Below are 24,118 nucleotides of genomic sequence, written 5' to 3'. Positions count from 1 at the left end.
GGAACAGTTTGGGGATGACCCCTCCCTGTACCAACATGACTGCACACCAGTGCACAAAGCAAGGTCCATAAAGACATGGATGAGCGAGTTTGGGGTGGAGGAACTTGACTCGCATGCACAGAGTCCTGACCTCAACCCGATAGAACACCTTCGGGATGAATTAGAGTGGACACTACGAGCCAGGCCTTCTTGTCCACATCAGTCCCTGACCTCACAAATGCGCTTCTGGAAGAATGGTCAAACATTCCCATAGACACACTCCTAAACCTTGTGTACAGTCTTCCCAGAAGAGTTGAAGCTGTTATAGCTGCAAAGGGTGGGCCAACTCAATATTGAACCCTACGGACTAAGACTGGAATGCCATTAAATTTCATGTGCGTGTAAAGGCAGGTGTCCCAATACTTTTGGCAATATGGTGTTGGGTAGTCACAAAGAAGTTAAACGAGGATGCTGATCCCATTCTCTGGTATACTGATGACTGTTAGTAATAGAAAGCTTACAAACAATAAAACGAGCGATTAGCGAGAAAACAAAAACGCCATTCTTGTTAAAGTTTACTCTCAGGTAAATGTTCCAAATCGGCCTTAAAATGTACATTGAAGAGATAAAATACTATAAATAATGCCTTTAATATTAATAGTAATAATAATTATAATAATAATAATTAAAATGTCAGGCTTGCTATCTTTCTTTTGGGATTATTAATTTGGATACATACATTTTTTTCCTTGCTATAACGACATCTGGGTACCTATTAGAAGATTATCGTAAAAAAACGCGCCTATTATTCTGCATTATTGTTAGGAATAAAGCCATCTTAGCAAGCGATACATTTCAGCTAACATTAGACCCAGACTGTGTTTGGGTGCATTCAGAGTTTAATTACTGCATTGAAAGAGAACATTAATAGACTCGATGTTTCTCCAGAGATAAGTACAGGAACACGGCACAGCTTCACTCTTTCCACAGGTAAAAAAACAAAACAAAAACAAGATCATGGTAAGTGAAAAGAGGTATGACAAACTGGCGGTTATGTAATCTCTTCTCCCCCCTGAGCAGAATGAAAATAAAACAAGATAGATGATGCTGTTAGCTATTAAAACTTGTTCAGTCACCGAGATCTCATACTAAGCTGCAAACAAAGGAAAAGGTTTGGAACAAAAGCAAAGAAAAGAAAAAAATATAAATAACAAAAAAAAAATGTTTCTTTTTTTTAAATGGAAACAGAACAAAGAAAAGTAACCCGAGCAAGTTTTTCAAAACTATTTTGTGGGTGCACGCTTACAGCTGAACCCTGGGCAGAAACTTTTTTTTTTGCATGTCAACCTCTTCCCAATGCCTTTTGATGGTCATTTAAAAGCAAAATTCCAGGAATTCAGCAACTTTGCAAAAAGTTGAGTTAAAAAGTGTTACTAAACCCACAACAGTAAAATCAGTCTGTATATGCAGTAAAGCATGCTTGTTATTCTCACTGTGGAATCTAAGGGGTTAATCCTCCTCATTGTGTAAAAAAGGCTGTCTGATCCTGTCTTCTGATCCTCCCTTTTTCCCACAGTCCCCAATCCATCTCCTGATAGTACAGAAACTTGGGGGCAAGCTGCACATGCTCAGTTTGGTGTGTATTGCTAGAGAGTTTTTTTTCTTTTCTTGGGGGAGTGCATGTGATCGGCACAGGGCCAACCAGCACTGTCCAGACAGAGGGTCAGGGGTCCTGCAGCCTCATAGGACAGTCAGAGGAGAATGAAAACTCCACCTACAAGCCTTAATTTGGCTGGACACTGATAGAAGTCACAAGACTGCTATACACTGCTGATGAGAAAAGGTATCTAGCAGATTATATTTACTAAAACGATTGCATTTCCGTGTTCTGTGTACTGTGGGAGACCAGATATAGTAAATGCAGGGTTCTGGGTGTAGTAAAACTTTAAGTGCAATTTGCATGTCACTTTCAGGACTTTTGTCTATTACTTATATGTGACAGGTTTAATGCACTCTGGTTGTGAGAGGAGAGAAGCACACAGAGCGGCTATTCCTGCCTCTCCCTTCTGCTGCCCATTCACAGAAGCCTTTGTGTTTGTGAATGAGTTCATATAATAGAAAGGCTTCTGTGAAGGAGGGGAGGGGAGGGCATGGCAGTTCCAGTGGCTCTGCTCTTGAAGAAACTGAAACCACAGTGAAAAGCCTTGGAGCTCTAGAAGTTATCTTCCTGGAGCACATTAAACCTGCCACACGTAAATAATAGAGATACCGGTAAGTCTTAACTTAATCTTAATATTGAGGGGAAAGGGAAAAGGGAAAATGTGGGACTTTATATGAGATACATACAATCATACATCTCCGTCCCAAAATCAGTATAGAAAGGAAAACACTTTCCAGCGTTTTCCATACTGCAGCACCACATGCTCCTATACCCTAGCCCCAAGTGAGTATCTAGGGCTCGGCATAGTCTTTTCCCTTATGTATACCTTTTTGATATTTTAGTTAGAGTATATTGATATTTATATTTTTATACAGACCTTTGGATGCATCAGCTTCCGATGAACTGTTTTCACCCACAAAACATGTTGGGCACCAGGACGCTGCCATATTTTAGGTTTATAAATTTGTACTTTCATTTTAGAACATATGTTCAGTACTTTTACAAATTTTACCATATGGAGCATTTTTACCCTGCCCATCGGTTACTGCAATGTGCTGTTTATCTATCCATGTATCTGTCTGAATACCAGTCACTGCCTACTGTCACTACCGTCACCGCCTACTAATATATATATATATATATATATATATATATATATATATATGAATACTTATTATTACTATGTGCTGTTTATCTACCTACGTATCTAAAATATGTATTGTAACATTTTATGAATTTATTTGTGTTATATTATGTTCACATATGCTTAAAATTGCAATGTGACATGGCATACAGTATGTATATATCAATAAAAGTGCTAACTTGATTATCACTCAGTTCTTATTACATGATGCCTCATATAAAGTCCCAACTTTTTTCCTTTCTTAACTTAATCTAATGCCGCGTACACACGATCGGACTTTCCGCCAACAAGTTCACATAGCAGCCATTGGCTCCCGCTGCTGTCAATCAAATCCAATGATCAGGGCACCGGGGGGCGGGGCCGAGTCATACATTCAGCTTCTATGGACGCCGAATGAATGATTTGGGAGCGCGCCCGCAAGGTAACCCCCTCGGGAGAGCGCTTCTCCTAGGGGGTTATCTAATGCGGGGAGGAGCCGCGAGAGCCGCCGGGGGACCCCAGAAGAGGATGTTTGGAGTCACTCTGTGCAAAACGAGCTGTACAGTGGAGGTAAGTATGATATGTTTGTTATTTTAAAAAAAATCAAAGCTTTAGTATCACTTTAACCCATGGTATGCCTGCAGTTTTTAGAAAGCAGCAGAATTCAGCTTTAAAGTTTGATTCACACCTACACCCTTCGTCTTCGCACTTTTTTTGTGCATTCCTGTGTGTCGCGTGTGAGGCAACCTTTTAATTTTAATGAACTGCCCTACAAGCAAGGAACACAAAAAAGAAGCCCCTGAGGCTTGGTTTACAGCTACAGGTGCGACCAAGAGCGTGTGTGATGTTGTGTGCTTTTGGCGCACTCCTGCGTATCATGTGTAGGTCAGCCAATTTTATTTCAATGGGCTGCCCTACGAGCAAGAAACACAGAAAAGAAGCCTGTGACTCTTTTTCTAAAACACACCGAACTGCATGATGCTTGAGCACCACGTGGTTTGGCACGTAGTTTGAAGATGTGGGGGGGTGCTATCAACAATTAATGGCACTGCTGCATATCTGCTATATTGCAGCACATTTCTGTGCACGTCGAGAAAGTGTGGGATATTGCACATGCTCCCGACACCCATAGATATGAACTTAGCTAGACTCTTTTCCAAAAATGCGCCACACTGAACTGCACAGTGCTACGGAACCATGCAGATTGGCGTATGCAAAACCGCACAAGTTTGTAGATGCATGGGGGTGCTGTTAACAATTACTGCTAATCGAGTCTGCTAAATGGCAGCACATTTCTGTGGATGTCAGGAAAGCAAACGATTTTGTGCTTGTTCCCGACACGCGTAGATGTGTCCAAGGCTTGAGTGGGTTTTAACACTGGACCGTGGAGCGCGGTTTCCCGAATACATGACTGGCTCTTACAGTGATTGGGAACCTGTTGGACTACTTTTCATAAGAGACTGAGACCAGTTAAGGATGTAGTGGTCAGTTTCCCAGCCTGCTTCTTAGCATGTCAAAGGCATGTGGCCTGGTATGGTCCAGTAGGAGAGGGGGCGCTCACTCCTCCCCTCCCTTTTTCCTGACCTACATGCTCGGATAAGGGTCTGGTATGGATTTTGGGGCGGACCCACGCCATTTAAAAAAAAAAAAATTGGCATGGTGTTCCCCTCCAAATCCATACCAGAACCGAAGGGCCTGGTATGGATTTGGGGGGGACCCCATGCCATTTTTTTTTTGCCGGCTACCCTGCTGACAGCTGATGACTCGTCGGTTTTTAAGGACGTGGTGGCCAGCTTCCCGACCCGCACCTTAGCAACCAACTATATACAGTGTCTTTAAAGAGAAAAAAAAGCGCAAAATGCAAAATGCATGAAAACTGCATGCAAAAACACATCAAAAACGCGGGTTTAAAAATGCTAAACGCTCCTGAAACCCTAATCAATTGCATAGATGTTAAACTAGACTTATTGCCATATACAAAATATTTTCCTACCCTATCTCCCTTTTTTGTGGCATGTGTCTATTATCATTTATCTATTATCACGTATCACTAATTTACTATCAGATATATCAGTTTGGATGTCACACCACTTCCTCAAACTCAATCTATCCAAAACTGAACGTATAATTTTTCCTCCCCCATATGCCCCTTTCCCTTCCACTGATCTCTCTGTCAAAATCAATGGCACAACTATAAGCCCATCCCGCACGCCAAGGTTCTAGGTGTAGTCCTGGACTCTGAACTCTCCTTTAAGTACCACACCCAATCACTGTCCAAATATTGCCACCTCAACCTCTGCAACATCTCCAAAATATGCCCCTTTCTAACCAATGACACAACAAAGCTCTTAATTCACTCGCTGGTCATCTCTCGTCTCGACTACTGCAACTCCCTTCTCATTGGCTTACTTCTACTAGTCTATCACCTCTTCAATCCATTATGAATGCTGCTACCAGACTCATCCACCTTACCAATCGCTCTGTGTCTGCTACTCCTCTCTGTCAATCCCACCACTGGCTTCCACTCAGCCAAAGAATTAAATTCAAAATACTAACAACTACTTACAAAGCCGTCCACAATTTAGCCCCCAGCTACATCACTAGCTTAGTCTCTAAATACCAACCTACTAGTTCTCTTCGTTCCTCTCAAGACCTCCTGCTCTCTAGCTCCCTCCTCACCTCCTCCCATGCTCGCCTCCAGGACTTTTCCAAAGCCTCTCCAATCCTATGGAATGCCCTACCCCAATCTGTCCGCTTATCTCCTACTTTCTTAGCTTTTAGAAGATCCCTGAAAACCCTCCTCTTCAGAGAAGCCTACCCTACCCACACCTAACAACTGTATTTTCATTTTTTCCATCAGCTCATCCCCCACAGTTATCACCTTTTGTCCACTTGACCCTCCCTTCTAGATTGTAAGCTCTAAAGAGAAGGGCCCTCTGATCCCTCCTGTATTGATTTGTATTGTAAGTGTACTGTCTGCCCCATGTTGTAAAGCGCTGCGCAAAATGTCAGAGCGATATACATCCTGTATAATAATAAATAATAATAATACACACACCTTAAACATTTTTAATCAACAAAATGTATTGTTCCCTAGAAAAGAGAAAAAATACTCAGCTGTGAATCTTTAGGGAAAAAGAAGTCATTTGCTTTACAACTTCCATAAACTCAAACTGAACTTTTCAAAGAGTCTTGGTTAGTGTCTGCTGCACGGCAAAACTCCAAACATTACATGGAAGTTTCTGCAGAAATGTGAGATATAAGGAGGGCTATAGAGAAGCTCAATGAGAGTCCCTCAAGGGGGAATAAACATTACTTATTGCCATCTTGTGCCTAGTGAATATTACCACCTCCCAATATTTAAACAATAAAATAAAAGCAATTATTCCGGTGTGCGTCGCTTCCTGAGCATTCAGTGTCACACAGAGGAATTGATTTCCCCTGACAGAAGCTTCTTTAAATACATATATACATGCTAGGAAAAGTTATTGCTTTCTGCATTATGACTTCAGTCAGCAAGACAACAATCTGAAGTTATTTCACAATGGCAATCTAATGATGGCGAATGAGAAATAGGAAGGAGGCTCTTTGTTTGGTAGTAAAGTGCTATATGCTTAGGAATCATTGCTCAGCTGATTAATGGCTCAGCCAATTTCTCTCTTCTTTTTTTTTTTAACAAAAGTTTTACAGGAAACCTGTGCTGGGTTTAAAGCATTAGTAAGACATCTTGAATATGCCGTTCAGTTTTGGGCAGGGATTTTCTCAGAGAATAGGTGTAGGAGCTCCCCTTTTCCAAGTCACCACTTGTCTCCTCCCCCTACCCACCCCTGAGCACCGTTCCTGGGTTCTACCCCCTACCCACCTCCCAAGACCACCCCTTTTAGAGAATACAGAAACATTTGTAGTACTAACTAATTTGTACAGAACTTGTTAAGCACTTACCGCCCGCCATCATTATACGGTGGCTGTTTGAAGAGGCGTACCGGGGTTATGGCAGCAGATAGCTGCCATAACCCCAGTATCCTCTTCTTCAGAGGGTGGTCTGCTTTCAGATAAAAGTGGTCTCTGTGATTCGCCGCAAGATCACTTTTATCAGGGGCGGGAGAGGGCTCCCCCGTTCTACCACTCTCTGGTAGTCTCCGCCGCTTACCTGAGCCATCGGTAGCGGCTGAGACGATCAGGTCCTCTTCCCTCACAGGCTGGATGTCACGTGAGGGAAAGATGGTCCCCGCTCGGCTCCACACCATTGGATGGTGGAAGCAACGTCAAACGTCACTTCCGCCCAATCCTCCTAAAAGGGAAATTTTTTTTTTTTTTTTTTGTAAAAAAAAAAAAAACAATGACACTTAATTTTTTAATTTTTTTTTTTTTAATTGTATTTTAATGTAAATATTAGATCTGAGGTCTTTTTGTCATGCTTTTTTTCTATTACCAGGGATGTTTACATTCCTTGCAATAGGAATAAAAGTGACTCAACATTTTTTTTTAAAAAGACAGTGTAAAAATAAAAAAAATTAAAAAATTGAAAGCGCCCCGACCCACCAAGATCGTGCGCAGAAGCGAACTCATACGTAAGTTGTACCTGCATATGAAAACGGTGTTCAAACCACACATGTGAGGTATCGCCGCGATCGGGAGAGCGAGAGCAATAATTCTAGCACTAGACCTCCCCTGTAACTCAAAACTGGTAGAAAATGTTAAACGTCGCCTATGGAGAATTTTCAGGGTCAAAGTTTGTCGTCATTCCACAAGCAGGCGCAATTTTGAAGCGTGACATGATGGGTATCAATTTACTCGGCGTAACATTATCTTTCACAGTAAAAAATAAATTGGGCTAACTTTACTGTTGTCTTATTTTTTAATTCAAAAAAGTGTGACAAAGTATTGCAACAACTGCCATTTTATTCTCTAGGGTATGTGAAAAAAAAAATATATATATACAGTGGGGACGGAAAGTATTCAGACCCCCTTAAATTTTTCACTCTTTGTTATATTGCAGCCATTTGCTAAAATCATTTAAGTTCATTTTTTTCCTCATTAATGTACACACAGCACCCCATATTGGCAGAAAAACACAGAATTGTTGACATTTTTGCAGGTTTATTAAAAAAAGAAAAACTGAAATATCACATGGTCCTAAGTATTGAGACCCTTTGCTCAGTATTTGGTAGAAGCACCCTTTTGATCTAATACAGCCATGAGTCTTTTTGGGAAAGATGCAACACGTTTTTCACACCTGGATTTGGGGATCCTCTGCCATTCCTCCTTGCAGGTCCTCTCCAGTTCTGTCAGGTTGGATGGTAAACGTTGATAGACAGCCATTTTTAGGTCTCTCCAGAGATGCTAAATTGGGTTTAAGTCAGGGCTCTGGCTGGGCCATTCAAGAACAGTCACTGAGTTGTGAAGCCACTCCTTCGTTATTTTAGCTGTGTGCTTAGAGTCATTGTCTTGTTGGAAGGTAAACCTTCGGCCCAGTCTGAGGTCCTGAGCACTCTGGAGAAGGTTTTCGTCCAGGATATCCCTGTACTTGGCTTCATTCATCTTTCCCTCTATTGCAACCAATCGTACTGTCCCTGCAGCTGAAAAACACCCCCACAGCATAATGCTGCCACCACCATGCTTCACTGTTGGGACTGTATTGGACAGGTGATGAGCAGTGCCTGGCTTTCTCCACACATACCGCTTAGAATTAAGGCCAAAAAGTTCTATCTTGGTCTCATCAGACCAGAGAATCTTATTTCTCACCATCTTGGAGTCCTTCAGGTGTTTTTTTTAGCAAACTCCATGCGGGCTTTCATATGTCTTGCACTGAGGAGAGGCTTCCGTCAGGCCACTCTGCCATAAAGCACCGACTGGTGGAGGGCTGCAGTGATGGTTGACTTTCTACAACTTTCTCCCATCTTACGACTGCATCTTTGGAGCTCAGCCACAGTGATCTTTGGGTTCTTCTTTACCTCTCTCACCAAGGCTCTTCTCCCCCGATAGCTCAGTTTGGCCAGACGGCCAGCTCTAGGAAGGGTTCTGGTCGTCCCAAAAGTCTTCCATTTAAGGATTATGGAGGCCACTGTGTTATTAGGAACCTTTAGTGCAGCAGAAATTTTTTTGTAACCTTGGCCAGATCTGTGCCTTGCCACAATTCTGTCTCTGAGCTCTTCAGGCAGTTCCTTTGACCTCATGATTCTCATTTTCTCTGACATGCACTGTGAGCTGTAAGGTCTTATATAGACAGGTGTGTGGCTTTCCTAATCAAGTCCAATCAGTATAATCAATCACAGCTGGACTCAAATGAAGGTGTAGAACCATCTCAAGGATGATCAGAAGAAATGGACAGCACCTGAGTTAAATATATGAGTGTCACAGCAAAGGGTCTGAATACTTAGGACCATGTGATATTTCAGTTTTTCTTTTTTAATAAATCTGCAAAAATGTCAACAATTCTGTGTTTTTCTGTCAATATGGGGTGCTGTGTGTACATTAATGAGGAAAAAAATGACCTTAAATGATTTTAGCAAATGGCTGCAATATAACAAAGAGTGAAAAATTTAGGGGGTTTGAATACTTTCTGTCTCCACTGTGTATATATATATATATAAAATGTTTTGGGGGTTCTAAGTAATTTTCTAGGGAAAAAATGATTTTAACTTGTAAACACCAAATCTCAAGAGGTTTGGTCCTTAAGTGGTTAATTATAGCAAGAAAAGAGGTAAATCCCCTGCAGCCAACAACAATAGATCTCCCCAGCAACAATGAACTATCCACAACAAAATCCCCCCCAGCAACAATAGACCCCCTGCAGCAACAACAGATATCCTTGCAGCAAGCATCGGTAGACCCCCAGCAACAACTGATCCCCACCAGCAACAATGGACTACCTACAAGAAAATACCACCTCCTCCCTCAGCATCAATAGACTCCCTGCAGCAACACCAGATATCCTCGCAGCAAGCATCGATAGATCCCCAGCAACAACTGATCCCCACCAGCAACAATGGACTACCTACAAGAAATACTGCCCCTCCCTCAACAATATACCCCCTGTAGCAACAACAGATCTTCCACCAGCCAGAAACAATAAGCCCCTCCCTCAACAATAGATTCCTCCTAGCAACATAAGACCACCCCCAGCAACAGTAGTTCCCTTGCCAGCAACAACAGACCTCCCCAGCAACAACAGACTCCCGCCTGCAAAAATAAATCCCCTCCAGTGACAATAGATCCCTCAGCAGCCAGCAGAAACAGACCCTGCAGCACACCCCAGCACCCCTTGTCATTACATACATGCTGAAAAAGAAAAGCCCTGGTTTTGGGTACCATTTTGTGCTGAGAGACTGTCATGTTAGCTCCAGCTTCCCGCACAGAGCTTGTGGTTGTTAAGACGCCGCCAGGTGCTGTCTTCCTAGCAACCAAAGACTTATTCAGCTGCCAGCTGGGAGATTCCCCAATTAAAGCTGAAGGAACTAGTCTCAGAGTTCCCCATCAGAGTCCAGCCACCCAAATGTATGCCTGCAGCACTGTCAATTAAAAGCAAGGTGGACCTGATAGACAATTAGTCTTTCAGTTCCCCATCAGGCTCCGCTCACCCTGCAACTCAGCTCCTCGTCCATGTGACTGCCATTGTCACAGGCTCTGTGGCTGGGGAGGGAATTCACTAATGCTGAGTTGGAACTTCTGGCCTTAGTTCCGTCGCCTCTTAAAATGTACCTACCCCAACAGGTACATGCTTCTGTCGCAAACACCGACAATTTTCTTGTTTATACTTGAATTGTTTCTTGATCAACTGTGATCGCTTTTAATGGAAGTGGCGTTTAGGAGGCAGTGTGCCTCCTGAATGTTTTTTGTTTTTTTTTAACGACCGCCGAAAGACCTTTTTCAAACCAAATGCAATGTAAATAGGTTGCATTCGGCACTACTGCTAAACAAACTTGTCTGGGGATTATTTGCTGTGCCGAAATGCAAAGCATTACAGCATGTGTATACCCCATATGGCTCGGGGGGGAGGGAGGTGGTTGGTAAAAGGTAAAAATGCAGCTCAACCACCCCCCCCCCCCCCAACACAAATGTAAACTAGGCCTGTAAGAATTCTCCTTTTATGCTTTTGGTTGCGTGTTTCACAAAGCTCAACCCCACTTCTGCTGTTTTTTAATCCGTTACTGTTTACCCAGTGTCAGGACAAAGTCATCTAGCTCCCAGGAGTAACATGCCAAACTGTGACCCCCCCACCTCACATGATACCACAGCCACCCCTGCTGCCCGCCCCCTGTCCTGGTCCTGCATTTACCCCTAACTCACCCTTTGACCTGCTAGTGTAAAAATCCATCAAAGCCACACAAGCCAGCCCCTCTGCAACCCTTCACCCTGTGAACTGCCAGAGTAATTGTCCATCACACTCACACAACTCAGTCTCTTTGCTCCCTCTAACTCAGTGCCCGTCCTCTCATCTGGGATACAGCCAGGAAAGTCATCCCTGTGTCCATCCTTTGATTACCTATTCTGTATCTGTTTGACAGCTCCATTCATCCATTGGGATAAATTGAGTCTGGTGTTCATACAGTAAAGCAATGGTGGCCTGTCCTGCGTCTGCACATCGACGCCACGCCTTGCCCGCCGAGCGCATGACTTCACTTCGTGACGCCGTGCGTCGGCGTGCTGATTTTCCATCTGCATCTCTACGAGGGAGGTTTGAGCGCCAACTGCCTTACGCGATCGGCTGTTTGGGCGTCAGTGCCGCCTCTCCTCTGACTTTGCAGCGTGACGTTGGCGGTACCCTGCGGCCATCTACCGCTACTTTAGTACACGCTTGTTTAGCTTTTCCCTGCACTTTGGAGCTCACATCCACATTGGTTGCTACGCACTTACCTCCAGTTAGGTAATTTTAGGTCGTCTCTTTTGCTCATTTCTTTTCCCTTTGTTTCACTTCCCACACTGGTCCTATCCTTGCCATTATGTCCTTATTGTGTTCACTTGGTTTAGCCATTTGGCTTCCTCTATTCACTTATCTATTTTCTTTACTCTACACCCCTAGGCTGTACTTCATTTATCTGCCCTTGTGCAGACATGTCTACATACTTATATTATACATATTATATCTTTACACAGCTGTTCCTCTGAACACGCCATACATGATACCCTGGAGTTTACAGCCCCCTAGATGTGTTACCCCCAAGCTACTGTGGCGGTTTGTGGCCAAGGATACTTTTGCCTCAGCTCCGGTGGAGACTCATGTCATATGGTGCCCTCAATTGTCTACATTTTACCTTTTATTACCAGTCCTGTTATAGGTAAGAATATTTGGGGAAGTGATTTTCTTCTTCTTCCCCTCTTTGCCTCTGTGCTATCCTGGCTGACCCCCCTCTATTTATTTGTCCTTTTATAGATATTTTACCCTTGGAATTGCTCCTGATGAGTGGATGTTACTCCACGAAATGCGTAGAGCACTTACATGCTACCACTTGCAAGCACATGTCTGAAGTCTCCCTGGATTTTGTTATCCCATTTACAATATTTTATTCCTTAATTAATTTAAGATCTATGTTATTTTCCTTAAATATGTACCTCATGTCAATATGCCTATTACCCATAGACTATGTTGTAATGAATGCGTGTACATATATGAAATACAAGTTATCTAACCATTATTGTTACTGTGTACCTCATGTCAATATATCCATTACCCATGGACTATGTTGTAATAAATGTGTGTATATATATATGAAATATAAGTTATTTAACTACTATGGTTATTATTTTTTACAATAGCTACATTTTTTACCCCCAATCTTGTATGTAGAAAAAGAACTATCAGACATATCCTTGCATATTTATTTTGCAGTTATGCTTCAATTAAAGTCCCACTTTGCTTTAATATATACAGTACTAGGGATGGAGGCAGATGAACCTACACATTCATCGCCTCATTTAAAGTCCCATAATTCCCCTCCCCCTCTCTCTTTTCAATGTCCATTTGGGGCACCCGGACCCCGCCACGGTCCCTGCATAGCATGTATCTATCCATGGCCGCTGCGGCCACCCCTATTCAGGCATCCAACCCCATTTAGAATGGCGGGCGCTTGCATTACAGCGGCAGGGGTGTTTTTTTTGAAGCACCTCATTAGAGCCACAGGCTCTAATAGGCTTCAAAATAGGGTGGACTCGTGGCGCAGAGCATTGCGCTCAGAGCCCACCGAGGTGTGTTAGAAAAACAAATGAATATTCGCTTTTGTAACACTAAAGGTGACGGTCTGATACCCGTCACCTGATTGGCTGAAAGGACAGGCGCTTCTGTTGGACGCCTAGCAGGAGTAAAAGCATGAAGGAAACATGGAGGACACAGGAGCCGCTGCCTGTCCCACAGCTCACCGCCGTTATCTGCTACCTGATTTGCCACCAAGATGGGGTAAGGGCCAGCCAGACAGTGAGCGGACAGGGGGTGCTGGGCTGGTAAATGCCATGGGGGGGGTCACAGTGGCTGCAATTGATGGCTCAGTGGCTGCATTTGATGGGCACAGTGGCTGCAATTGATGGCACAGTGGCTGCAATTAATGGGCACGGTGGCTGCAATTGATGGCACATTGGCTGCATTTGATGGGCACAGTGGCTGCATTTGATGGGCACAGTGGCTGCAATTGATGGCACAGTGGCTGCATTTGATAGCCACAGTGACTGCAATTGATGGCACAGTGGCTGCAATTAATGGGCACAGTGGCTGCAATTGATGGCACAGTGGCTGCATTTGATGGGCACAGTGGCTGCAATTGATGGCACAGTGGCTGCAATTGATGGCACAGTGGCTGCATTTGATGGGCACAGTGGCTGCATTTGATGGGCACAGTGGCTGCATTTGATGGCACAGTGGCTGCATTTGATGGGCACAGTGGCTGCATTTGATGGCACAGTGGCTGCATTTGATGGGCACGGTGGCTGCATTTGATATGTACAGTGGCTGCAATTGACGGCACACTGGCTGCAATTAATGGGCATAGTGGCTGTAATTGATGGCACAGTGGCTGCAATTGATGGCACAGTGGCTGCATTTGATGGGCACAGTGAGGCTGCAATTGATGGGCGTTTTTTTTCAGTATTTTTCAGTATGTTTGCGCCCCCCCAAAATTTTTGAGCACCAGCCATCACTGCAGTGAAGCTCATCCACTTGCTGTGAAAGTGATTTCAACTTCAACTGGTTTGTACCTGGCTTGTACCTTGTTCTCACCATGTGATTTTGGCTTTATTGAACTCTCAAAAAAGTTACCCACCTGATTTTTGGTCATATTGATGCCGACGAGGAAAAGCAGCTCAGCCAGGAATAAAGCACAGCAGAGATTTTTATGAATGGTTGTCCTGGTGCTCTGGATTTCACTAAAGAAGAAGAATGTGAAGATACACATGGAGAGACAGATCAGGGAGATGATGATCCCTAGCTGAGTGATCCTGGTCAGGACGCTGTGATGAATGGACACCTAAAGGAAGCAAGCACAGCCCATAAATATCAGGATACAGACACAGGAGGCCATGGTCACAACATATCAGTGTTTATTTTGACGTCAATTGATTTAGTTTAAGGCCTGATTGACACCTATGCGTTTTTAGTGCTTTTTGCATATTTGCACTACAGAACGTGTTCCATAGGAAACCATGTTAAATGTACTGTAGTTGCAAATCTGCAAAATGCAAAAAGTGCTAAAAATGCATAGGTGTGAATCAGGCCTAAGTCATAGTCTTTTGACTAAGATACCATTAAAGTTTTAGTCGTATTTTAGTTATCTGAATTGATTTTGTTTTAGTCGTATTTTAGTCAACTAAAATTTCCAGTACATTTTAGTCGACTAAAATCAAATGGGCTTAGTTACATTGTAATGCATTATTTAAGCATTTCTCTAGAATTGCCAAATTCATTATATACTCCTGGAGTAAAAATCGAATAACATGTTATTATTTATGGTATTAACCACTTGACCTCCGGAAGATTTCCCCCCTTCCTGACCAGGCCATTTTTTTACGACACTGCGTTATTTTGACTGACGGTTGTGTGGATGTGCAACGCCGTACACAAATACAATTTATGTCCTTTTTTTTCCCCACAAATAGAGCTTTCTTTTGGTGGTATTTGATCACCTCTGCGGTTTTTATTTTTTGCACTATAAACAACAACAATTTTGAAAAAAAAGCAATATTTTTTACTTTTTGCTATAATAAATAACCCCCAAAAATATATAAAAAATGATTTTTCCTCAGTTTAGGATGATATGTATTCTTCTACATATTTTTAATAAAAAAATCACAATAAGCGTATATAGATTGATTTGCGCAAAAGTTATAGTGTCTACAAAATAGGGGATAGTTTTATTGCATTTTTATTATAAATTTTTTTTTACTAGTAATGGCGGCGATCTGCGAATTTTATCATGACTGCGACATTATGGCGGACACATCAGTCACTTTTGACACTATTTTGGGACCATTGTCATTTATACAGCGATCAGTGCTATAAAAATGCACTGATTACTGTGTAAATGACACTGGCAGGGAAAGGGTTAAACACTAGGGGGCGATGAAGGGGTTAAGTGTGTCCTAGGGAGTGATTCTAACTGTGGGGGGATGGGCTACCACTCACATGACAGCGATCACTGCCCCCGATGACAGGGAGCAGTGATCTCATGTCACTAGGCAGAACAGGGAAATGCCTTGTTCACATAGGCACTTCCCCGTTCTGCGGCTCCGTGACACGATCGCCAGGAGACCGGCGGACATCGAGTCCCGCAGGCATGCGTGCCCGCTAGCCCTGCCAATTAAAGGGGACGTACAGGTACGCCCGTTTGCCCAACCCTGCCATTGTGCCGACGTATATCGGCGTGCAGCGGCTGGCAAGTGGTTAAACATACTTTCATTGTTTTCTTCCTAAGTTGATCTTACAGAGAACATGTTTGTTGTGTAATTGCAATAATAGGTAACATTAGAATGCAAGCTGCTCAGGGGTGGGAACTGATTTCCTTACCCAAAAGAATCTACCGTGTAATTATGGGGCTTTAACTATTCCCTGCTCCATTTAAAAGATACAATTTTTTGGCTTTAAATATACTTTTAACTGTTTTCTGCTTATGGCGATCCTACAGAGAACGAGTTTGCTGTATGATTGCAATAGGTGGCATTACATTGCAAGTTGCTCAGGGGCGGGAACTGATATGCCTACCCAAAAGATTTTATAGTCTAATGAACCTCCCATGGCACTCCCCTGAGGATCTTACAGTTTCGGTAAAATGCTAGCATATATACATATTGGAAATAAATCAAGCTCTTACAAACTTATTAGCATTATTGTTATTAATAATATAAATAATAACAACAATACTACTACTACTATTAATGGTAACGACAACAACAACAATAATAATATTATCTACTCCTTATTAGTCTCTGCGAGAAAATAGATGAGCAGGTTGATGTAAAATTGAAAAAGATGCAATATGGGGACGGTGAGCATGAGCAAGACCAAGGACAGATTAAAACTCATTTTCTCTGCTGAGTTATCCATTAAGCACAAAGTAATTCTCTCCTGAAAGCAATGAGAAAATAATATGAAGTCTGTGATTGGGTTTTACCTGATCGATAATTAGAAAACTTGAGGAACCATTATTTATTTAAAGCTCGGTACACAGAGTCAGATGAGGCCTGAGCTGCTATCAGTTGCCTTCTGTGAACCTTGCAAGAACTGTAAATTCATCTTGTGTTGATGTTCTTGTGTCAAAATACCTTCTTATTTTTATATGTGTGTACATGTACTTTGTATGCTCGTTGAATAGGGTATTGTGCAGAATCTCAGTGGGAAAGCATTACTCACAAAGGACCCAAGATCACCTTTAGCATTCCAGTACAGGCAGACATTATATATTTTAATGAAAAAGGTATTTTTAATGTCAAACATAAAAATTATCTTTTGTATATGAAAAAGCGGAACCAAAAGCTCTAAAAACACCCTCCAGATATACTGATAATTCTGCTCATTAAATTTATGAACATGCCTTTATAAAGACTTAAAGGGACCCTGCCACCTGCTTAAAAATGCAGATAAAAGGAAAGAAACATCAAGTATTTTGCTTCATTTGCAGTGTTTTTCCTTTACATAATTGTTTCTTTATTCACTTGCAATGTGCCTTTGAACTTGTTAGAACATTTTACTTCTCCAAAAGAGTCAATTCTCTGGCACAGCCCCCTCCCTACTTGCATCATGCATGTCTTAGCCCTTTCCATCTTCTGGGAAAGTCAAATTACTATTTGTGTTGACCCAGCACTTTTGCCCTTCATCTTACCTCTCTATATAGCTATAGCAGCCATTCTCAACCAGGGTTCCGCTGAACCCTAGGGTTCCTCCAAAAGTTGCTAGGGGTTCTTTGAGCTGTGGCTAACTGACTTCCCATCTGATGGTGCCTGCATATTTCCAGGTCCACTGCCACTTGGCAGAGCCAGTGGCATGGCTGCAAGGGTGATTCTGACCACCCGCCGTAGGCAGAGCCACCCGCCGTAGGTAGAGCATTCTTCCTACTTACCACCAACTAATGTAAGCAACATTTTCCCAATGACCTTAATAAGATAATTTTACCAGGGATTCCCAGAGATCTGAAAATTATTTTAAGGGTTCCCCTGGGCTACAAAGGTTGAGAAAGGCTGCTGTAGAGTATCACTTGAGTGTCAGCTTACAGTCTGCTGGGGCTGCTGACATTACATCCAAGAAGGCAGCACCCAGCAGCAGTCCCGGGGCTTTTGAATGTCTACACAGCAAAAGCTTTTACAGGTAAATAGTCCAGCAAAAGGGTCTCTATAAGACCCAAAAGGAAGACAGATCATTCTGGAGAAATATTATCCATGCAGTTGCCACTAGTTGATATTAGCTTGATGGCACACAATAATAATAATAATAATTAAAGCTCAGGGACATTGGTCACATGATCTTTCCCCCAAGCCAAAACACCATTATGACTTTCATTCCAAATAATGTAATTTAAAGAGACTTTGTAAGGCTTTTTTTCTATCCTTTGTTTGGATAGAGTATAGAATGGTGAGGACTTAAGGGTTAAGATTATTTTTTTTTTTTTTGCTGCCAGTGTTGCATTGGGGAGATTTCCCTTCACTTCTTATCTTGGAGACAAAAGAGGAAGTGAGAGAACATATCTCCAAAAGGTGGAGAACCTCATTAAAGATTCCTTCTCTTTAAAATGTTGGGTTATCCATCATTTTCTAGCCTGGTGCCATATCCCCTTACCAGCTGTGCAGAATATTAGCGGAGGCTAATGCAAGATTGATTCAAGTTCTTCTATGTTATGATGTAACAATTGCTCAAATGACTACAAACTGTAACTAGATGAAACAGTGTTTTTTAATATCTTCCCACAATTTAAGTTTTAGCTCGTTTTTTTACCGTTTTGAAAACTGAGCCCAACATTGCAAAGTCCAAGTGCTAACTATGACGGTACTGTGTTGCCCATTGGTTAGACATTGTCGTAATTCCACTTTGCCAAGAATATAGCTAGGATGTAGAAAGGTAACCAACATCTCTGGATGGTAGTCCCCCTTACACTTACTTGGTTATGACTGGATGATGTCATCAGTATAGCAAAATGAGTGAGATGGTTACACTTGCATGATGTGTGGCTAACATTGGTGTAGTCTACTTCACAACCTTCAGTAGACCATTCCCCCTGAAGAGTTTCCACACGGTATTTCCAAAATGCACATTTTGAAGTTTCAGGCTCCATGGACAGCTGTAAAGAGTTGTTTTTAAGATTATAAATGAAAATGTTCAAACCTAAAACTAACAAACAAATTACATTGAGAGCTAAACATTACCTTGGAGAGCATGTACCAAAGCAAAAAAACCTTTTATAGAATTTTTTTTGGTAGGGAGCAGCAGCTTTAATAATGTTTAAAGTGGTTGTAAAGGTAAACGTTATTTTTTACCTTAATGCATCCTCTGCAGTTAAAAAGTAAAAAAAAAAAAATTTCAGTAGTAGCTCCCTCCGCCCCAGCACCTCCTAAATATGTACCTGATCATAATGCAGAAATGTGCATGTCTGCAGCAGCTCTTCTCTCCTCTCCCCACAGGCTTGGCTGAGAGCAGTGAGAGCCATTGGCTACATCTGCGGTCAGTCAAAAGCTGTGAGCAGAGAGCAGGGGGTGGGGCTGAGCCGCACTGTGTGTCTGAATAGATGCACACAGCCCAGTTTGGGATTGAGCCCATATGAGTGCCCCTATAGCAAACGGCTTACTATGGGGGTACTCAGAAGGGAGGAGGAGCCCAGAGTGCTGGCAGGGGACCCCAGAAGAGGAGGTTCAGAGCCACTCTCTGCAAAACCATTGCATGGCAACAATAAAAAAATAATAATAATTGTAATTCCTTTAAATGACATGCCTTTAGGATGTCCTGAACCTGCCTGTGAAGTGGAGCAAACGTATGAAGTGTACAATCTACTGAAAAACTGAAATGATCAAATCTGGTAAATGACAGTTCCCTACTGCTTACTTCTACATGAGGGTCTGGTATAGATGTTAATGGGGGACTCCATTCCAAATAAAAGATGTGTAGTTCCTCCTAAAAATACATACCAGACCCTTATCCTTGGGCCCTTGGAAACTGCTGGCTTTTCTAACAATCAGCCAGACAGGAAGCTGTCATATTGAGGCCTCATGCACATTGGGAGTTGAGCCCCAGTGCATGGGACTCTGGCATTTATCTGCAGACAGAGGACAAGGGTGCACTGTCCACTGTCCAGGGTGGAAACGTTGCACACCGGAACCCAGCCACGATATAGAGAGGTGAAGATACGATTTCAGCCTGAACTCTGCCGGGCTATGCTCCTATGACATGTTTCACCCCTCCTCTGGGTACTAATCATAGATATGATTGACCCCCATAAGCGGGGTGAAACATGTCATAGGAGCATAGCCCAGCGGGGTTCACCCTAAAGCCGTATATAGAGGCTGGGTTCCGGTGTGTAGCATTTCCACTTTGTTTTCTGATCTGTTGCTGCTAGCCTGGATAAATGTCTGCACCTGATCTGTGCTTAGGAGTGCAGGGGGAAGTTTTGCGATGGGTGCTTTGAGCAGTGCACCATGTTTTTGAACACTCTATCTTTTTTATTTTATTTTCTTAATTCTTTTCTTCTTCTTCTTATGCATTTATTATTATTATTATTATTATTATTATTTATTATTGTTTTATTCTTTATTATTTTATGTATTTACTTATTTATTTATTCTATATTTTTCCAGTAAGCCTTTTTGGGTGAAGCACATGAACATTTTTCTGGACTTTTTGCTTCTGATGCATCTATTTATTATGGTGGAATCTTATTATTTTATATGTATTCACGTTTGATAACTATTTACATAGCATGTACGATATCTAGCTGATTTCATTGATTTCATTTTGATGTATATTCATTTTTTTTATTTTTGATTAGTGCAGCACTTTTTAGTATTTAATAACCTATAGCAGCCAGTGAGTTAATATTTTGCCTAAAGTAGATAATTGAAGACTGGATTCTGACCCCTGTAATTGGCAGTCATACCTGGCACATGATTTTTGTTTCCATATTGAATATGCCTGTATTTCAAGTGCTGTACTTAACACACTTGACCATGCACGTGGCTTTTATCCCATATTAATAAGCCTGTATTTCAAGTTTTGCACATAATACATTTGATTTGACCATGAAACAGAAACAGTTACAGAAGGACAGACTATTGGAAAAAATATATTCTATTTTATATGTAGAAAATGCCAGCACATTCTCTCATTGTACTATCTATGAGGTCAATGAAGAGCTTTCCTCTTCCAGACTCAAACTTTTAAATTCTTAAGTCCAGTTTCCATAGCAACCATCCAATAAAAAAAAGACAGACATCTCACTTTTAATTTCTGACTTAAATAGGAAACACAAAGTTTTGAAGAAACTTGGGTGTGGTGGCATGCAAACTTTGTTCTCCTCGGCCTGTAGTTGACCCCAGGAGGGTGTGACGATAAACCCCTACTGGATTGCTGCAGAACACGTCAACACAAAAGGATCAGTAATAACCACTTACCTCTAAATGTCTCAGCGTGAACGTGACTTTTTCTAGTTGGTAGTAGGTAGGAGGATTTGAATTGATTGCTGCCGCAATAATTGGTGAGTTTACCAGGTCACCAAATTCCAGTGAATTATTATCTTCTGCCAGGGCACGGTTTTCTGGAGGTTCAAGGAGTGCGCCAATACTGTCATATCGCAGGAACACAATGCTCACTGTGCCTGGGGAAAACAAGAGGGCATTTTTAAAGATACAGAATATAAAAGACCACACCAGACTTTAAACACCAACTATACTTTAATAAAGTTATTCCTAATTGACCCCTCTACACAAACAAACTGTACCCTATGGAACACTAACCCAACACTAACCACACTTTGTAAAGCCAACACTATTCTAGCCTGTAACCCTCAACCAACTGTCCCTATAACCCTTTTAATAACCCTCCCTGTAAACTTTACACTAACCCTCCCTAAAACCCTCATTGTAAGCTTTACATTAACCTTCCCTGTAATCTCACCACTAAACTTCCCTTTAACTCTCACGCTAATCCTCCCTTTGATCCTAACACAATCTCTACCCATAACCATAATGCCCCGTACACACGAGTGGAATTTCCGTCTGAAAAATCTTGGATAGTTTTTCCGACAGAATTCCGCTCAAGCTTGGCTTGCATACACAAGGGGGGTTATTTACTAAAGGAAAATCCACTTTGCACTGAAAGTGCACTTGAAAGTAAAGTAATTGTAGATCCGAGGGGGACATGCAAGGAAAATAAAAAACAGCATTTTAGCTTGCACATGATTCATGATAAAATCAGCAGAGCTTCCACTCATTTCAGATCTACCCCTTAGATTTAGAGCGACTGCACTTCCAAGTGCACTTTCAGTGCACTTTCAAGTGCATTTGCAGTGCAAAGTGATTTTGCCTTTTCGTAAATAACCCCCACGGTCACACAAAAGTTCTCTGAACTTTCGACCGTCAAGAACGCGGTGACGTACAACACTACGACGAGCCGAGAAAAAGAAGTTCAATGCTTCCGAGCATGTATCAAATTGTTTCCGAGCATACGTAGGAATTTTGCGCGTCTGAATTGGTACAGGCAATCGGAATTTCCGATCGGAACTTTTTCTGACCGAAAAATAGAGAACCCGCTCTCAATCTTTTGCTGGTGGAAATTCCGCCAGCAAAAGTCCGATGGAGCATACACACGGTTGGAATTTCCGACCAAAGACTCACCATTGGACTTTTGCTGGCGGAATGTCCGCTCATGTGTATGGGGCATAACCCTCCATCTAACCTAACACTTAGCCTTCATGTATCACTAACATTAACCTTTCATGTAATTCAAACCCTACCCACAACCATAACACTAACCCTCCCTGTATATCTAACACTAATCTTCCCTGTAACTCTAATATTAGCTCACAACAGTGCAACCACCCAAGCTAGGATTGCTATACATTGCCTGAATTTTAAGGATCCTGGGGAGCACTGGAGATGATTTGAGAATTCAAGGAGACACCTAGAGGTCCCTATAGATCAAGGCTGCTTTAGGAGGTGACAACCCCCCCCCCCACCTCCCTTCAGGTTTGCTTTAAGCCCAATTTGGCAGCACACATCCTTATTTGCCCCCCCCCCCCCATAGCCCCTTTGGAAAACTTCCTCTGGCTCTTTTTTTTTTTTTTTTTTTTTAATGGTGTATCCATAGCCTTTTCTCTAGTCTGGTCTAGTGGCAGGTCCTCTTCACCCTCTTCTTTCCTTAAAGCTGGGCAGATCCTAAATGCTGCAGAGGGTGACACCACATAATAACATAGCGCCACTCTCTGCAGCATTCTCCTCTGAATCCATTAAAGACGGGGGTTCTTGACACCCTGAGCTCATACGGAGTCGCTTGAATAACGCTGGATGTCATTCAGTCCAGAAGACAAGCAACAATGGATTGGTGAGTGGCTAAATATGCTTTGGACAGTGCTAGATAGGAGGTGAATATGGCAACAGGAACTATTTTTTTATTTTTTAGCAGCTGCTAGGGGTTTCATGTGTTTAGTATTTTGCCCCAACTGCAACTGGGCTTCAGGCTACACCAGGGGTCTCCAAACTTTCTAAAGAAAAGGCCAGTTTACTGTCTTTCAGACTTTAGGAGACTGTGCCCAGTGGGATTTAACGATGCTCGAACTTTGGTATTAGGGGAAGAAATAGTTGCTGTCAGTGCAGAATAGTGCCCCATTTTTATTGTCAATGGAAGGAATTATGCCCCATCGTTGGTGTAAATGGAAGGAATAATGCCCCATTGTTGGTGTCAGTGGCAGGAATAATGCCTCAGGGGTTGGATAAAGTCAAGCAAAGGGCCGCAGTTTGGAGAGTGGAGACCACTAGGCTAGCCAAATGCTTACAGTGCAGTCTACTATATTAAGGTTGCAAGGTACAGAAATTACAATTATTTTAAGATCAATATATTCGAAAAACTAATCGAACATTTCTAAAATTGCACTGACCTCTTTCCGGTCCACCCAATCAATCTCTTTCCGGTCCACCCAATCAATGCTTTATATAACCTTATCCAAATGTTATGAATGCAAAGGATCTCATGTGAACCTACAAATGTGAACACCCATAGATTTCCATCAGAAATCAGATGGTAGGATGTGCGGCTTGCCTATAAAATATATTGCTCCTAGATACACATAGCAAGCTTTTGTTTATCAGGCATGATTAGCGGCGTTCATCTTTGCCACACCGCCATTGGTTTTTTTTTGTCGTCTGCATTCACCAAGCTCCTTCTCCTGCCTTTTCATCCTCGCTCACTGTAAATACATGTATATTTCCTGTAAATAAACGGACAATGGTTGTTTGCCTAATTGCGCCTAGATTAATACTAGAGGAGGCGATTTGACAAATGCTGTCAGGTCTAGCATTGCATTGTGCTCATTTATTCAGCTAATACTATTTTAATGAGCTGTGGCACATTTCTTTGATTAAATCGTTCTTTAAAGTCATTTGCTCTGGCTATTAAGGGCTGCGAAAGCAGTGTTATTCACCTCCATTGTCATTGGTATTCACAGCCAGGTTCCCGGTATCTAAACAGCCGAGGAATAATCACACATGACTGTGTGCGCCTAGACCGGGGCAGATATATACCTGCTGTACATCCATACAATTACATCCTTACATACGAGTATGCGAGAATGCACACATTATATACACCTGAAAAATTATAATTATCCTGTATTTATAAAATGTCATCACATTACCTACTGCCTTGCATGAGATACATACTATATGTTCTGGCAGAGCTTGTTAGT

General features: G+C 42.1%; 1 protein-coding gene across 2 annotated transcripts in view; it reads right to left on the bottom strand.

The window, feature by feature from the left end:
* ADGRL4 (adhesion G protein-coupled receptor L4) overlaps nucleotides 1-24,118 on the bottom strand; it is a 320,385-nt gene that overhangs the window by 65,249 nt on the left and 231,018 nt on the right. For both annotated transcript variants that reach the window (XM_073593680.1, XM_073593681.1), the window contains exons 9-11: nucleotides 20,832-21,034; nucleotides 18,332-18,511; nucleotides 14,012-14,215 (exon numbers count right to left, since the gene is read on the bottom strand). In XM_073593680.1, the coding sequence (XP_073449781.1) occupies nucleotides 14,012-14,215; nucleotides 18,332-18,511; nucleotides 20,832-21,034 (587 nt within the window). The remainder of the gene's footprint in view (nucleotides 1-14,011; nucleotides 14,216-18,331; nucleotides 18,512-20,831; nucleotides 21,035-24,118) is intronic.

Source organism: Aquarana catesbeiana, linkage group LG07, assembly GCF_042186555.1.
Source record: "Aquarana catesbeiana isolate 2022-GZ linkage group LG07, ASM4218655v1, whole genome shotgun sequence".
Taxonomy (NCBI): Eukaryota; Metazoa; Chordata; class Amphibia; order Anura; family Ranidae; genus Aquarana; species Aquarana catesbeiana.
This window is presented reverse-complemented; position numbering and strand designations above follow the sequence as displayed.